The 16,397-nt window shown below is 42.6% G+C and overlaps 1 protein-coding gene across 10 annotated transcripts in view; it reads left to right on the top strand.

Annotated features, from left to right (window-relative positions):
* KLHL12 (kelch like family member 12) overlaps window positions 1-16,397 on the top strand; it is a 116,907-nt gene that overhangs the window by 2,184 nt on the left and 98,326 nt on the right. For 9 of the 10 annotated variants that reach the window (XR_006177177.2, XR_010600546.1, XM_065592419.1 and 6 more), the window contains exons 2-3: window positions 7,979-8,132; window positions 8,679-8,896. Coding sequence is in view for 8 of the 10 variants with exons in the window: in XM_065592419.1 (XP_065448491.1) it covers window positions 7,979-8,132; window positions 8,679-8,896 (372 nt within the window). In the remaining 2 variants the exon portion in view is untranslated. Of the gene's footprint in view, window positions 1-671; window positions 829-7,978; window positions 8,133-8,678; window positions 8,897-16,397 lie in introns of all 10 variants that reach the window. The other variant, XM_042861864.2, reaches the window with a different exon arrangement.

The raw sequence follows: 16,397 nt of genomic DNA, 5'->3' as shown, positions 1-16,397 counted from the left end.
GCTGCCTACATCAGGGGTTAAGTCAGTATAACTACGTTGCTCATGGTGTGTGGATTTTTCATAGTTATACCAATATAAATTTGTAGTGTAGACCTGGCCACAGAAAAATGAGAATACAAAAACACCATATTACTCATGGGTGGACACTTCACAAAATGATCATTCCATACCTGACCTCTCAGAAGAAACCTGCACAACATCTTCAAAAGATGAGCCTGGGAGCTTACATTCATAATTTTGTTAGATAGTAAAAATCATGAACTCAATAAAGACGTTGTAATGAGCTTTAAATCCAATCTGTAATCCACTAACCTTCTTTTGTCCTACCACTGCGAGGTGTTAACTGTTCACTTCACCTTGAATGGTCTCTTGTAACATGTTAACTCCTTTCCTTAACAATATGTTCCATTTTGTCTTAAGCTGTGGCACTCTGAGTACCTTTTCCAGACCGAAGAAGAGCTCTGTGTAAGCTTGAAAGCTTATTTCCTTTCACCGACAGAATTTGGTCCAATAAAAGATACTAGCTCACCCACCTTTGTCTCTAATATCCAAATTTAGAATCACAGGCCATGCTTCTGTCTAGTTTCCTTCTTCTCCCTGACTTTAATATTTACTTTAAACATTTTAAATACCTGTTTTTATGTTAATTTTTCTCCCTTTCTGCTTTACAGGAGGAGGAGAAGCCACTGATCAACTGTTGAATCCCTGGCTGTTGACAGCACTTTTTCGCTGTCTCTGTGCTGAGTGGAGTGGGGAAGCTAAAACAACCCTTCAGTTTTAACTTCAGAGTTGTTCCTCATTGTGAAAACTGAGGGGCAGTTTCAGCATGTATGTACCTCTACTTCCTGGTTTTGCACTGGGACTTCTGTCTCTGAGGAGTCTATTGCAACATCCAAGGATGCTCTAAGAGCTGATCACTGGCTCCGATCCTGAAAAGCCCGGATGGTTTCAATGATTAGCAAAAGTCCTCTCTAGAAACTGTTTTGTCTGGTATAAACAACACATAGAAACATCCTTCTCATTTTGAAAATAAATTACTTTTGAATCTGTTCAGATTTTTATATGGGCATCATCACTGTAGTATGAGCACTTTCCAATAGTGCATTAAGCCACAGGACTAGCATTTGTCATGTTTCTTTTTTCTCTCCAAGATGAAATTCTAGTTTTTTGTTTGGGTTTTTTTAATCATTTAATGTGTCCTGTGTGTCTATATCAGCAAAGGCAAGGTGGAAGAAAGCCTTGCAGTCAGAGCAGAAGGCGGTGATGCTTGTGGTTCGATGATCTTGGGCTTGCCTTAAGAAAGCTCTGTCTCCTGTACAGGATGAGCAGTACCCCTGGGGGAGAGCAGCATTGTGCCTGAGAAATGGAGCTGCCTGCAGTCCTAGTCTAGGAGCTTTAAGTGATCTTTTAGGTATCCTAGGCGCAAACCATTGATGTTGCTAAAGGCTTATAACTCCGTGAACCTTTTCTAATACCCGGTAGCACTAAACCATATTGAGATGTGCTTTCCTAGACCTTCCTAATGCATTCAGGAAAGCAGGGGTTTTTGGTTTATTGCCTGAATTAGGATAGTAAAAATTCTAATCTTGGTCCCTTGTCACCCTAATTGGTGCTGGATGAGCAGAATTAAGCGAATGCACTTGATAGTAAATATGAGGTAAATGATCTTAAATATTTCCAAGATAAGAGCTACATTAGGTCATTTAACAGCACTACATTTATACTAAAGAGAAACTTACCAAATCTCATTCCATTCTCTTAGCAATTGTCTGAATATCATTTGCAGTGCTCTTGTGTGTAGACAATAACTGAATCCAGTATGTGTTCAGTATAATGTGTTCAATATTATTAGGTTCGTTCTTGGTCATTTTAAATGGTGATAATGGAAAAATGATGGTAAGGTCCCCTCAGATACCCAGTCTAATTTCAAACTACCTATAGATTAATTAATGGAGATGAGACTTTCATCCTAGATGCATGCACTCTGATTTCATAGCACTGTTTGCTGCTTGGGCTGGTGAATGGAGGCTAAGGCAGAACATTCTCAAGAAATAAATGATTCCAAAATATACAGATTTATAAAGCAAGGTCAGCTTCTCACACTGAATGTCTTAAGGGTCTTCATTCAACAGGGCATTGAGGCAGAAGGAATCGCGGTGATGCAGTGGCTTATAATCTCTCTTATGGAAGGTCATTTACAAGCAAGCTAAATGTTTTTGTGGTATTGAAAGAGCCAAAATGAAGCAGAGTTTGGATGTCCTTGAATAAAAATCCCACCTGATAACCACATAGACAGGCGGTATAGTTCATGCAGATTGTAGGTGCTGTTCTTGATATCTGGGCATTGAATTACTCATAGAATCATAGAATATCAGAGTTGGAAGGGACCTCAAGAGGTCATCTAGTCCAACCCCCTGCTCAAAGCAGGACCAATTCCCAGCTAAATCAGCCCAGCCAGGGCTTTGTCAAGCTGGGCCTTAAAAACCTCCAAGGAAGGAGACTCCACCACCTCCCTAGGTAACGCATTCCAGTGTTTCACCACCCTCCTAGTGAAATAGTTTTTCCTGATATCCAACCTGGACCTCCTCCACTGCAACTTGAGACCATTGCTCTTTGTTCTGTCATCTGCCACCACTGAGAACAGCTGAGCTCCATCCTCTTTGGAACCCCCCTTCAGGTAATTGAAGGCTGCTGTCAAATCCCCCCTCATTCTTCTCTTCTGGAGACTAAACAATCCCAGTTCCCTTAGCCTCTCCTCATAAGTCATGTGCTCCAGACCCCTAATCATTTTTGTTGCCCTCCGCTGGACTCTTTCCAATTTTTCCACATCCTTCTTGTAGTGTGGGGCCCAAAACTGGACACAGTATTCCAGATGAGGCCTCACCAATGTCGAATAAAGGGGAACGATCACGTTCCTCGATCTGCTGGCAATGCCCCTACTTATACAGCACAAAATGCCGTTAGCCTTCTTGGCAACAAGAGCACACTGTTGACTCATATCCAGCTTCTCGTCCACTGTGACCCCTAGGTCCTTTTCTGCAGAACTGCTACCTAGCCATTCGGTCCCTAGTCTGTAGCAGTGCATGGGATTCTTCCGTCCTATGTGCAGGACTCTGCACTTGTCCTTGTTGAACCTCATCAGGTTTTTTTTACTGCCAGTGTGTTATGAAATACTAGCTGTTGCTACCTTCTCATGATTAAAGTTGCTAGTGAGTATCTCAGAGCCCAGCTTTCCCCAACTGCCCTACTTTCTAGTCCACAAGCAGAGGCTTCAAAATTGGTAGATTTGGTTTGGGGCCAAGGAAGAATTTTTCTATCAGATTTAAAGTGGATTGGACCAAGGGTGTTTCCTAACTATTCTAAATACAGGAACTATTCAGAATCTGAAATGTTTGTGTGTTTTGGCACTTAGTTTCAAGAAAAGATGAGACAGAGAGCGTGCATGCTTAATTTTCTGGTCTCATCTAGTTTAAAAGTTGATGTCCAGATCCAAAACTTAGGTATGTAAAAAGCTAAGAATTTAAATAGGAGCTTCACGTGCCAGCCCAGAAGGCAGAGGAGGTAGCTGAGCAGGGATGGGTTCTTTGTTCCTCAGGACACCTGTATGCACTGTGTGAAGCCCAGGAAAATGAGTGCGGGGAGCAGACTTTGCCCCTTGGGTCACTTTCCTGGCATCCCTAGTCCCCCTTCAGATCCTGTCTCCTCCTTTGCTTCCTGTACCTATACCATCCTCAGCAGACCTGCTAAGATATTTACTTCCTGCATATTTCAGGATGTTTACAGAAGTTGGAGAGGTATAGGGAAAGTATAGCGCTTGGGGACAGCGAGGTCACAAGATGGGAGAGTCACTCCTTCCTCCTTTTCATGAGCTTTGGGTGGGGCTCTTCAGGGACATCCTTCAGTCCTTATTCTGTTCCTCAGCCCCCAACAAGACTAAAAATTGGCCTTTTGCGTGGTTGACAACTCTGTCTAGCTCTCTGGGGAGAAGGGTGTGTGCTTTGATTCTCCAAAGCGTTGGCCCAAGTGCAGCACCATTCCTGCACTCTCCTCAGGAGCAGAAGGGGAATGGCTGGGTTTTTTTTTTTTTTTTTTGAGCAATATTCCCTCCAACTATACTCTCTCTTCTCTATCCAAACAGCTGTCTCCTGCTGCCCCAACACTCCCTCAGCACCATCTTCAGATTTTCATGTTTGGCTTTCCCTCTTCCACTCTTCTCAGTTTCCCATCCTCATCCTTGATGACCTCAATCTCCACATTGATACCCTCCCCCCTACACACACTTGACTTCTTGTCCTCCTGTCTTATGATTTTAAACCATGATATAGCTTGCTCACTTACCAAAATGGCCACTCATCTGATTTTGTTTTCACTAAAAAACTGTTCCTTCTTGATTTCTCTGTATCCAAAGGCGGCTTCAGTCAGAAAAATCTGTCCTGGTAAAGAAGGGACGTGAAAGCAGCAATTTTATCAAATGGAAAAAGAGAAAGTTGATGATAGTGATTTGATAGTAGTAAATTAGCAGTTATGCAGTGCAGACAATTGATAAGGCAGAAAGTAAAAGCATTATTGGAAAAAAATGCACAGTAAGATGTTAGTTGGCTAACTTATAATCCATTTGACAGATCTCAAAAAGTAACTAAATGGGGACTCATTATCTGAAAACATTTTTAATAGTGTAGCTAACTTACCTAGGGACATGCTGGATTCTCCATCTCTTGGAGTCTCTAAATCAGGAACGGATGTCTGTTTCTAAAAGACATGCTGTAACTCACCAGAAGTTATGAGCTTGAAGTCCTGCACTTAGGAAGGAAGAATCCCATGCACCGCTACAGGCTGGGGACCGAATGGCTAAGCAGCAGTTCTGCACAGAAGGACCTGCGAATTACAGTGGACGAGAAGCTGGATATGAGTCAGCAGTGTGCCCTTGTTGCCAAGAAGACCAACGGCATATTGGGCTGTATTAGTAGGAGCATTGCCAGCAGATTGAGGGAAGTGATTATTCCCTTCTATTGGGCACTGATGAGGCCACGCCTGGAGTATTGTGCCCAGTTTTGGTCCCCCCACTACAGAAGGGATGTGGACAAATTGGAGAGAGTTCAGCGGAGGGCAACAAAAATGATTAGGGTGCTGGGGCACATGACTTACGAGGAGAGGCTGAGGGAACTGGGGTTATTTAGTCTGCAGAAGAGAAGAGTGAGGGGGGATTTGATAGCAGCCTTCAACTACCTGAAGGGGACGGAGCTAGGTTGTTCTCAGTGGTGGCAGATGACAGAGGAAGGAGCAGTGGTCTCAAGTTGCAGTGGGGGAGGTCTAGGTTGGATATTAGGAAACACTATTTCACTAGGAGGCTGGTGAAGCACTGGAATGGGTTACCTAGGGAGGTGGTGGAATCTCCCTCCTTAGAGGTTTTTAAGGCCTGGCTCACTAAGCCTTGGCTGGGATGATTTAGTTGGTGTTGGTCCTGCTTTGAGTGGGGGATTGGACTAGATGACTTCCTGAGGTCCCTTCCAACCCTGATATTCTATGATGTGGGAATCACTGGGTGAAATTCTCTGGCCTGGCCTCTGCAGGAGGTCAGAGTAAATTATTTTAGTGATTCCATCTGGCCTTAAGTTTTATGAATCCTCTCTCTCAGATTGCCACTGAGTCTCATTGTATATGGTCCACTCACCTTCTACATCCCACTTCTCTGCAATCCTCAGGCTATTGTCTTCTTACACTCTTCTTACCCACTTTCTTTTGCACCCTCATTCTGCTTTCTCCATCACGTTTGACTCCTGTTCCCCTCTTCTATTGTAAAGTGCATCCCAGTAACCCACGGCACTGGCTCAGTCTGTTTCCTCCACTCCTGTGTTGCCTGCACCTTCATAGGAAGGCCCAGGACTGCACTGATTTCCTCCACTACTGGATTATTATTTTCTTCTTCAACTCTGGCAGTTCCATGGCCAAGCAACAATCCTTCCTCATTGAATCCTTATCCGTAACCATTTAATCTCATCTTTTACAAGAGAAGCTCAAGTGCTTTTCTCTGAATCATACTCGTCTAGTGCTGACCCTGCCACCTTTAGCCATATACAGGCTTCAGGGGGAAAAAAATCTACTTCATAAGTCACATCCTGAAGACCTCATTAAAGGCCTGTGCATACTGACAGGAGATCCTCAACAGCTTGCAGGAGCAGGCTTTGTGGTTCTGTATGCTAGCCAATTATCCAAGAGTCATTAGAAACAGAGTCAGCAGGTTTACAATAGAGACCTGAAACCAATTATAAACTGATGTCTGTGAAGCACAATTTCAGCACACCTCTACCCCGATATAACACGAATTCGGATATAATGCGGTAAAGCAGTGCCCCGGGGGGGGGGGGGGGGGGGGCGGGGGGCGGAGGGCTGCGCGCTCTGGCGGATCAAAGCAAGTTCAATATAACGTGGTTTCACCTATAACGTGGTAAGATTTTTTTTTTGGATCCTGAGGACAGCGTTATATTGGGATAAAGGTGTATTTCATCTGCACATATATAAGTACTGTGGCTTCTTGGAATTTAATATGTCTATATTTGATGAATCCTTTAAAGCCCTTAGAAAAAGTATTTGATCCAAAATAGCACATCTTACAAAATAACAAAAGGAAGATGGAAGGTTGGCATTGCAAAGTGGGCCAGAGTTAAGATTGATTGGGTACCTTAACTGTGCATTTCTCTATTTTCATATTTTTCATGTAAATTTAACCTTGGCTCTGAAATTCCTGGCTTTTTAATAGAACGACGAAGTTCTTGTAAGGATTTTTATCCTTAAATTACTGATTTGTCCCTTCAATCTTAACTCTGGCTTAATAGAATTTTTTGTGGTGTGATTATAAAGACAGGTGTGAGATGGCTGCTCCACACAACCCATAATGTGTCAGGCAGCCAGTCCAAGGTGAAGAGTTGGCGGGGGAACTCTCCTTCCCTCCTCACTTCTGCATATCAAATGACACAGATGCTGACTTTTATTTTTCCCGGTGGGTGCTCCACCCCAAGGCCCCACTCTCGCTTGGCCTCTTCTCCCAAGGCACTGCCCTCACTCCACCTCTTTCTGCCCCTCCCCTAAGGCCCCTTGCCTGCTCGCTGCTCCCTCCTCTCTGCCCCCAAAGCGCCCCCCCCCGCCTGCCCACTCACCGGTCCCTCCTCTCTGCCCCCTCCCCCGAGTGCTCACCAAATAGTTGATCAGGTGGCCAGCACCAGGGTGAAACCACTGTGGATAGTGGGTGCTGAGCACTGCCCTATTTTTGTCCATGGGTGCTTGAGCCCTGGAGCACCCACGGAGTCTGTGCCTATACAAGGTGGTGATAGTGAGTCTGCCATTCATCTTAAGTTAAATACCACCCATTAAGCTTCTGTTGTGTCAAATCTCATCTGGCTTCTTCCAAAATACAGTTTTCCTGAGGCATCCTTCTACACCAGGGGTAGGCAACCTATGGCACGTGTACCGAAGGCGGCACGCAAGCTGATTTTCAGTGGCACTCACACTGCTCTGGTCCTGGCCACCGATGTGGGGGGCTCTGCATTTTAATTTATTTTTAAATAAGCTGCTTAAACATTTTAAAAACCTTATTTACTTTACATACAACAATAGTTTAGTTATATATTATAGACTTATAGAAAGAGACCTTCTAGAAACGTTAAAATGTATTACTGGCACATGAAACCTTAAATTAGAGTGAATAAATGAAGACTGGGCACACCACTTCTGAAAGGTTGCTGACCCCTGTTCTACACACAAGAAATACTGTCTCCTCTACACACGTGTGTGTGTGTGTGTGTGTGTGTGCACGCACACATGCTGAATTCGCCAAGGGAATTCCTTCATTTTGATCTTTTCCTTTTTTACATGCACTAAAAAGGCAGAGTACTCTGAAAGGACAACTTTTAAGAGCCATCATTGGGTTTTTGGTCTGACCTCTGGAAAATAAACCATTATCTCCCTTACTTTTAATTTGTAGCTTTCAGAAAAAGATAAACCATATGTGGATATCCAAGGGTTGACAGCCTCTACTATGGAAATCCTGCTGGACTTTGTGTATACAGAAACGGTTCATGTGACAGTAGAAAATGTCCAGGAATTGCTCCCAGCAGCATGTCTGCTTCAGCTGAAAGGTAATTGCAAACCAATTAACCATGCAGTTGATGCTGTTTAGAGCTCTGGAATGTCTTTGTAAGTAAAGGAAAGATTGCAGAATGCAGAAGGCTGCTGGGCTGTTTCCAGACCCAAGTCTTTTTGTCTTGAAATTGCATAATAGCTGTTTGTCAAATGTGCTGCTGCGTGTAGTCTGTTCTCACTGATAAGAAAGTTTGAACCTCATGGAGATATGGTGATAAAACAAATAAGTGTCCCAGGACATCTCCCACTTTCTGGTCTTATAGCGGTGTAAGGCTTCCTTTTGAGTCTCTCCTATATCTGTCAAGTTATTTTTAATATGTATAAATAGTCAGTGGCCTAAACATACAGTCTGTTGCTTTATTTTTTTCCTGGCCCCTGAAGAAATGTTTGCCTATATGCCCCTTTGTGTGTGCTTACCTCTAAGCAAGGCTTTGGGGTTTACATTTCAATATAGACTAGAGCTTGGTTTTCTAAATTACTTTCCAGAGCAGTGATTGGATAGCAGAAGTGCATGAGCTCACTCACTCATCTCATTTCCATAGGTGTGAAGCAGGCTTGTTGTGAGTTCTTGGAAAGCCAGCTGGATCCATCAAACTGTTTGGGCATCCGAGATTTTGCTGAGACACACAACTGCGTTGATCTAATGCAGGCAGCAGAGGTCTTCAGCCAGAAACACTTCCCAGAGGTGGTTCAGCATGAAGAGTTCATCCTCTTAAATCAGGAAGAGGTGGAAAAGCTCATCAAATGTGATGAAATTCAGGTAAAGGTAGCAGGAGCTGTTGTGCAAATCAATGAGAGCAAAACACTGCTTGAAAGAAAAGCAAATCACGGTATATCTCGCCCACTTCCCTTTCCCCCCCACATTGGTTATCTCAGGCAGGCTCTGAATGCTCTACTGACATCTACTTCTTACTGAATCAGCTGCATATTCTGAAACTGACGGGTAGAGTGTAACCTCCCCTCTACAGCAAGGTAGCTGTCATTGGTACATGGAGAATGAAACATTGGTTACTTTATTGGTTACTAACTGTTATGAAAAGACCAGTACTACAAACTGGAACCAGATTAGTTACAATCAAGGAGAAAGGCTAAGACACAACAGCCATGGGAGATATTTCTCTTTGGTATAGAACAGAAATCGTGAATGCTGGCCTGGGCTTGACACTTGGTGATCAGTTGGGTTAAAAGTTGCAGTGAAAACAAAAATAGTTACAATGGAATATATTTATTAGGCATCAGGTTATGCTTAGGCCAGTGTTGATTGTTGATAGGATAGTGCTTGTGGATTCTGCTTTCATCTCCAGTGCGTTCTGTACAGACAGGAAATATCTCACTCTTCTAGTTTCACTGGCATTCATGGGAGTGAAACCATGAAGCTATACCCCAACATAGCAGACACTTATGAAGCTGGTTTACATTAACTTTAGAAGTTCTGGAACAGAACAAATTTAGAGCAAATAAAAAAACACCCTGTCATTTGTATTGTTATTCTGTAGGCATCACTAATAAAATAGTGATTTTAAATTAATTGAAAGCTTCTTAATCCAGCTGCATTTTGTGAGGTGTGCTTGGCCAGCCCAATGTTGGGTAACGTCCTCTGTGGATGTGAAGACCGAGCTCTTCCTCCTTCTCTCCCTTTGCTCATAGTCTTTAAGGCCAGAAGGGACCATTATGATCATCTAGTCTGATTTCCTGCACATCACAGGCCACAGATCCTCATCCATCCACACCTGCAATAGGGCCATAACCTCTGGCTGAAGTCCTCAAATCTTGATTTAAAAACTTCAAGTTACAGAGAATCCATCGCTTACTCAAATCATCCAGTGACCTGTGCCCCACACTACAGAGGAAGGTGAAAAAACCCTCAGGGTTACTGCCAATTTGACCTGGGGGGGGGGAGAGGAGATTCCTTCTCAACCCCAAATATGGTGATCAGGTAGACCCTGAGCATGTGGGTGAGACCCACCAACCAACCTCCTGGGAAAGAATTCTTTGTAATAACTCTGAGCCTTCCCCATCTAGTGTCCATCTCTGGCTACTGAAGGTATTTGTTAATAACAGTCGCAGATGGTCCATATGCCATTGTAGGCTACCTCATTGTACCATCCTCTACATAAATTTATCAACCTCAGTCTTGAAAGAGGTTAGGTTTTTGCCCTCACTACTCTTCTTGGAAGGCTGTTCCAGAACTTCACTCCTCTGATGGTTAGAAACCTTGGTTTCAAGCCTAAACTTGTTGATGGGCAGTGTATATCCCTTTGTTTTTGTTTTTGTGCCATCATTGGGCCTTAAGCACCAGGGAGAGAGAGGAGTTAAGTTATCCCTCTGATAGCAATTATATCTCCTTCTGCCTTCCTCCTTAAGTCTCCTCTTATAAAGTTGGTTTTATTTTCCTCTGATCATCTTAGTAGCCCTTCTCTGCACCTGTTCCAGTTTGAATTCATCTTTCTTATACATAGGAGACCAGAATTGCACACAGTTTTCCAGATGAGGTCTCACCAGTGCCTTGTATAATGGCAATGACACTTCCCTGTCTCACCTGATGCATCCTAGGATTGTGTTAGCCTTTTTCATGGCTGCATCACATTGGTGGTTCATAGTCAGCCTGTGATTAACCAGTCCATCCAGGTCTTTCTCCTGCTCTGTCACTTGCAACTGATAAGTCCTCAGCTTTTAGCAAAAACTCCTGTTATTAATCCCTAAATGCATGATCTTGCATCCTCCACTATTAAATTTCATCCCATTTCTATTCCTTCAGCTTCAAAGTTGTCCAAATCTTGTATGATATTCCGGTCCTCCAACTTTGTGTCATCTGCCAAATTTATTAGTACACTTCCACTTTTTGTGTCAAGGTCATTAATGAAAATGATAAATAAGGTTGGTCCCAAGATTGATCCTTGAGATGTTCCACTTGTACTCTCTCTCCAGCCCGATAGTTCACTTTTCAGTATGACCTGTTGTAGTTTCCCCTTTAACCAGTTTCTTACCCACCTTTTGATTCTTGTATTAATCCTCATCTTCACCAATTTAACTAAGAATTACCCACATGGAACTGTATCAAATGCTTTACTGAAATCCAGTTAGCTTAGATCTACTGCTTTTTCTTTGTCTAGATTAAAAGTCCTATGTCAAAGAAAGAGATCAGGTTGGGTCTAGCACAATCTGCAGGGGAGGGATAGCTCAGTGGTTTGAGCATTGGCCTGCTTAAACCCAGGGTCGTGAGTTCAATCCTTGAGGAGGCCACTTAGGGATCTGGGGCAAAATCAGTACTTGGTCCTGCTAGTGAAGGCAGGGGGCTGGACTTGATGACCTTTCAGGGTCACTTCCAGTTCTATGAGATAGGTATATCTCCATATATTATTATTTTATTATTACCTTTTGTAAAACCATGTTGTATTTTATACAAATTACCATTTATCTCTGTCTTTAATTACACTGTCTTTCAGAATTTGTCCTAACATTCTGCTTACAACTGAGGTCAAACTACTGGGCTTGTATTTCCCCAGATCACTTCCCCCCTTTCTTAAATATAGGTACAATAGTTGCAATTACCTAGTCATAAGGTATGAATCCTGAGTTTATGGATTTGTTAAAAATCTTTGCAACTGGGCTTTCAATTTCATGTGCCAGTTCCTTTAATATTCTTGGATGGAGATTATCCCGGCCTCCCAATTTGGTCCCATTAAGCAGTCTGAGTTTGGCTTCCACCTCATATGTGGTAATTTCTACTTCCATTTCCTTGTGGCCATTAGCCACCTGGCGGCTCCCCCCAAGATCCCCATTAGCTTTATTGAAAACTGAGGCAAAGTATTCATTTAGGTGTTGGGCCATACCTAGATTATCTTTAATCTTTATGCTGGATTCCCCCTTCTTTTGTTGTTTTTCTTTTTATTTATATGGCTAAAGAACCTTTTATAATTGGTTTTAATTTCCTTTGCAAGATCCAGCTCTGCTTGGCTTTTGGCAGTTCCCACTTTATTCCTACACTTCCAGACTTCCAGGAGGTAGCTTTCCTTGCTAATCCATCCCTTCTTCCATGCCTTGTAGGCTTTCTACTTTCTCTTAGTAATCTGTTTGAGATGTTTGGTCTGCAACCCTTCCCTGTGAGTCCCCCCCCCCCCCCCCCTTGCTTGGGATGCAAGTTACAGGTGGTTTCTGCAACTTCGACTTAAAATAGTTCCAAGCCTCCTTTACGTTTGCTGTTGTATACATCAGCTCTGGTCAGAGGGGAGAGCTTACAGCTATTTTGGCTCCAAAAGCAGTGGAGCATTTTCTGCAAATAAATTAATAGCATTTACTACCAAGTATTTTTGGTTGACCTAGAGAGCTCTCTTTGGTTCTTATGCAGAGCATCTTTTTCTCCATTTCCTGAAGGAGCTATCAGACATTCCAAAAACAATTTGTGTTGGTGCCCAGAGTCTTATTTCAGAAAGAAATTAAAGACCTAACTGTATATCAGTCGTTCGTTGTATGCTGCTCAGCAGCATTAGGAGTGCATGCATCATCCCCATGAATGTGGGATTTTTCCACCTAGATGAGCAGTAAACTGCAGGAGTGTATAGGGGATCTGTGATCTTCAGGATTTACAGTCTTGAAAACTTAGTCTTTATTTTTTTGAGGGTTTATTGGTTGCCTGAAACCTGGCAAATAATTGGTCTCAAGTTTTGTGGGGAAAATGGATTTTTTTTCATAAGTTAAAATAAGTAAAACATTCCCCTGTGTAAGAAACTCTGGTGTGTGTTACTTTTAATAGAAAGGTTTACTTATGTAGCTTAATACATTGATACCAACAGTTACAAGATTGAAAGGGGCAATATTTGTGTGCAATGACTCTTCATTAACTGGACCAATGTGTCAGATGCCTCTGCCTCCTCTCACTGTGTTATAGGACTGGCCCACCTGCTCCAGTAAAGATTTTGAACTCTACAGTGGGTTTTGTGGCCTTAAATTATAATTAAAGAAAACAAAGAAAAGTTAAATATGAAAAAATGAATTAAAATAACGTTGAAGGGCTGGCTTAAATTCACCACTGCGGGAAATTCATAATTAATGTTTAAAGAGCCCAGCTGAGATTGGGACCTCATTGTGCTGGGCACTGCACAGGCAAAGATTAAGAGACAGTCCCTGCCCTAAAGATCGTAGAGTCTAACTAAACCAAACATGGTGTGGGGGGAGTGGCAGAACTCATCAGCAGAATGACAGGTGGCAAATGGCATGGTAATGCCACAATATCTTTTAAACTCTTTTGAGGGAAGATTTTAAGCGAAACAGAAAAGGAGGGAGAAGAGTCACTGAAGACAGAGAGGCAAATGGTGTAAGAGAGGGGAGATAAGGGAGAGAGATGGGAAGGGAGGAGGCTAGAGTGAGGCAGAGGTGAATTGACCATGGGGGGGGGGAAGCAAACAGCCAATCAGCAGAGGGGAGAGACTGCCCAGTAAAGCTGTGAAACAGTCTGATAACATCAGGAGTCCCTGCTGCAGCCACTATCATGTCAGCCTGGGCTGTCCTTAGGCATATGCGGCTGTGTAGAAATTTGGGGCACCATTGGGTCTTAGTGTCCAGCCTCTTCCTATCCCTGTTCTGACCCTACCTGCAGGCTCCCACAGCTGGCTGCTGCTCCCTCGTGACTCTTACTCCAGAGGGGAGCTAGTAACTTAAAAGTGAAAAAGCCTTCCAGCCTGCCAGACCTATTAGCACAACATCGAAACTGTTAAAGAGCTATTCAAGTGGTAATGAGGCCATTTAACAGGCATTTGCCAACCCCTAAGTATATACTGTCAGTTTCAGAATTTACTGACACAAACAGTTGTGCATCACTGTAATATTTACTCAGAACATCTTAGTCTACAGGACCTTAGTTTAAAGTTTGCTTTAAAAATATTTCATTAGTGAGTTGGTGTAACAACGTTGCCTCTGGCGGGACACAACTGAGAGTATCAAAAAGTAAAAAAAAGTATCAAAAGTTTTTTTTTCTCTTAATTAATTGGCCTCTCAGAGTTGGTAAGACAACTCCCACCTGTTTATGCTCTCTGTATGTGTGTATATATATCTCCTCAATATATGTTCCATTCTATATGCATCCGAAGAAGTGGGCTGTAGTCCACGAAAGCTTATGCTCTAATAAATTTGTTAGTCTCTAAGGTGCCACAAGTACTCCTGTTCTTCTTTTTTCTGAGAGTATCAGTTCAGGACAAATTGCTTAGAACAGGGCAGTCACAGCCCCAGGCTGGTGATTCTTCACCTCTAAGGCACACTAAACCAGCCAAACAGAGAGGACTTCAGTCTCACCCCACTGGCTAACCTTAAGTCATACAAGCAATTCCCTTAGACACTCCAGTTTCCCAGTATCACCACCAGTGCCACTCATTATGGGGATGAATGGTTATGAAAACCAATACCCCAGTAAAAGAGAAAAAGTTCTCCTGATCCCAAAGGACTAAGCCCCAGACCCAGGTCAATATACCAGTAAGATCTGACCCACAAATCACGCTGTTGCCAATCCTTTAGAATCTAAAGGTTTATTCATAAAAAGAAAGAAATATAGATGAGAGCTAGAATTGGTTAAATGAAATCAATTACATACAGTAATGACACAGTTCTTGGTTCAGGCTTGTAGCAGTGATGGAATAAACTGCAGGTTTAAATCAAGTCTCTGGAGTACATCCACAGTTGGGATGGGTCATTCAGTCCTTTGTTCAGAGCTTCATTTTTTAGCAAGGTTCCTTCAGAAGTAAGAAGCAGGACTGAAGACAAGATGGAGGAGATGCAGCAGCCTTTTATAGTCTCTTGCTATGTAGCCTTTGCTTTCTTTGTTCCAAAACAAGCACATGGCATGAAAAAACTCAAGAGTTCTGTCCATAGGCATGTCCCTGCATGCTTTACTGAGTCACAAGGTGGATCTGCCTTCTCTCAATGGGTCAGTTGTATAGCTGATGGTCCTTAACGGGCCATCAAGCAGGCTAAGCAGTGCTGACGCCAAATTGTCTGGGGTGTCACCCAAAAGCACAGCACAAGTTTGAAATATAGACAGTATAGAGCCAGTACTTATAACTTTAAATACAAAAACGATACATGCATGCAGATAGCATAATCATAACCAGAAAACCATAACCTTGTCTTAGACACCTTATTTGACCCCCTTTATACAAGATTTGGTGCCACTACAGGACCTTGGTTGCAACAATGATCTATACCGTCCCAGTTTATATCAATAACGTCACAGTTGGTGAAGATTATAAAATCACATCTCTAAAAAATCCTTGCATAGATTTTTAGATGCACAATCATCTTTAGCCTTAAATGCTTAGATCTTCAGACATACAGTTTTTTTAAATAAATCCTTCAAAAGACCATTCTTCTCTAAAATACATATTTGTAAAAAAAAAAAAAATAAATAAATAAACTTTGGAAACATATTTTTTTAAAGTTGGTGAAACTTCATAAACATGTTTATTGTTATGGAGATCACACAAAGTAAATTAGTGTTCCCTTTTTCTAAAAGCAATGAACATTGTTATGAACTCAATAAACCTCTGTTACTGATTAATTTAAAATAATGTCTTTGTTTCAGTGAGTTAAATATGTAGTAATTTGGAATGATTACTTTATGAAGGCTTAAGAATACATTTAAAATATAAAATCAGCTTAGAAATACTGATGAAAAAAACAGAGAAGAGCTGCATCATGTATTCCATAATATTTAATGTTGTATTCAGCAAGACAGCTGACTCACCCTTACTACGAAGTTTTTTGTAAATAAATCTCTGACGAACTTCAGGGTATATCAAAAAAACCTGTGACTCACATTTTTAATTCCCAAATTTAGTGCTTTTAATTAAGTACCTTCTGCATATCCAGTCTTCACCTTCTGGCATGCAGTGGAAAACATGCCCCATTTTCTTTAGAAAGAAATTACAGAAGTGTGGTGTTTTTTTTGTTCATTTGGGTTCAGAGATTTGGCTGGAAGGGGGTGAGCGGGGAGGGGGAGGGAAGAGAGGAGGGAGACAATGGGGAGAGGGTGGGGCCTGGGCAGAGTGGGGGCGGGATCAGAGGCAGAGCCGGAGTGGAGTATGGGCAGGGCCACAGGCAGAAGAAGTGGGCTGAGGAGCTAGCTTCCCCGAGCTGCAGCTTCAGCCACCCGCCAATGACAGTAGGTAAGAGCAGGTCAGCTCCTGGACACCCAGTGCGCACTGCAGTCCCGTTAGGCAAGGGCCATATTCAGAGCCGAATGCGCCAGCGCCGCACATTCTGTATGAGCGAGT

The sequence above is a fragment of the Chrysemys picta genome, chromosome 4 (genome assembly GCF_011386835.1).
Source record: "Chrysemys picta bellii isolate R12L10 chromosome 4, ASM1138683v2, whole genome shotgun sequence".
In the NCBI taxonomy this organism is placed as follows: domain Eukaryota; kingdom Metazoa; phylum Chordata; order Testudines; family Emydidae; genus Chrysemys; species Chrysemys picta.
The sequence above is the reverse complement of the archived record's forward strand: the minus strand, read 5'-3'. Positions and strand labels throughout refer to the sequence as shown.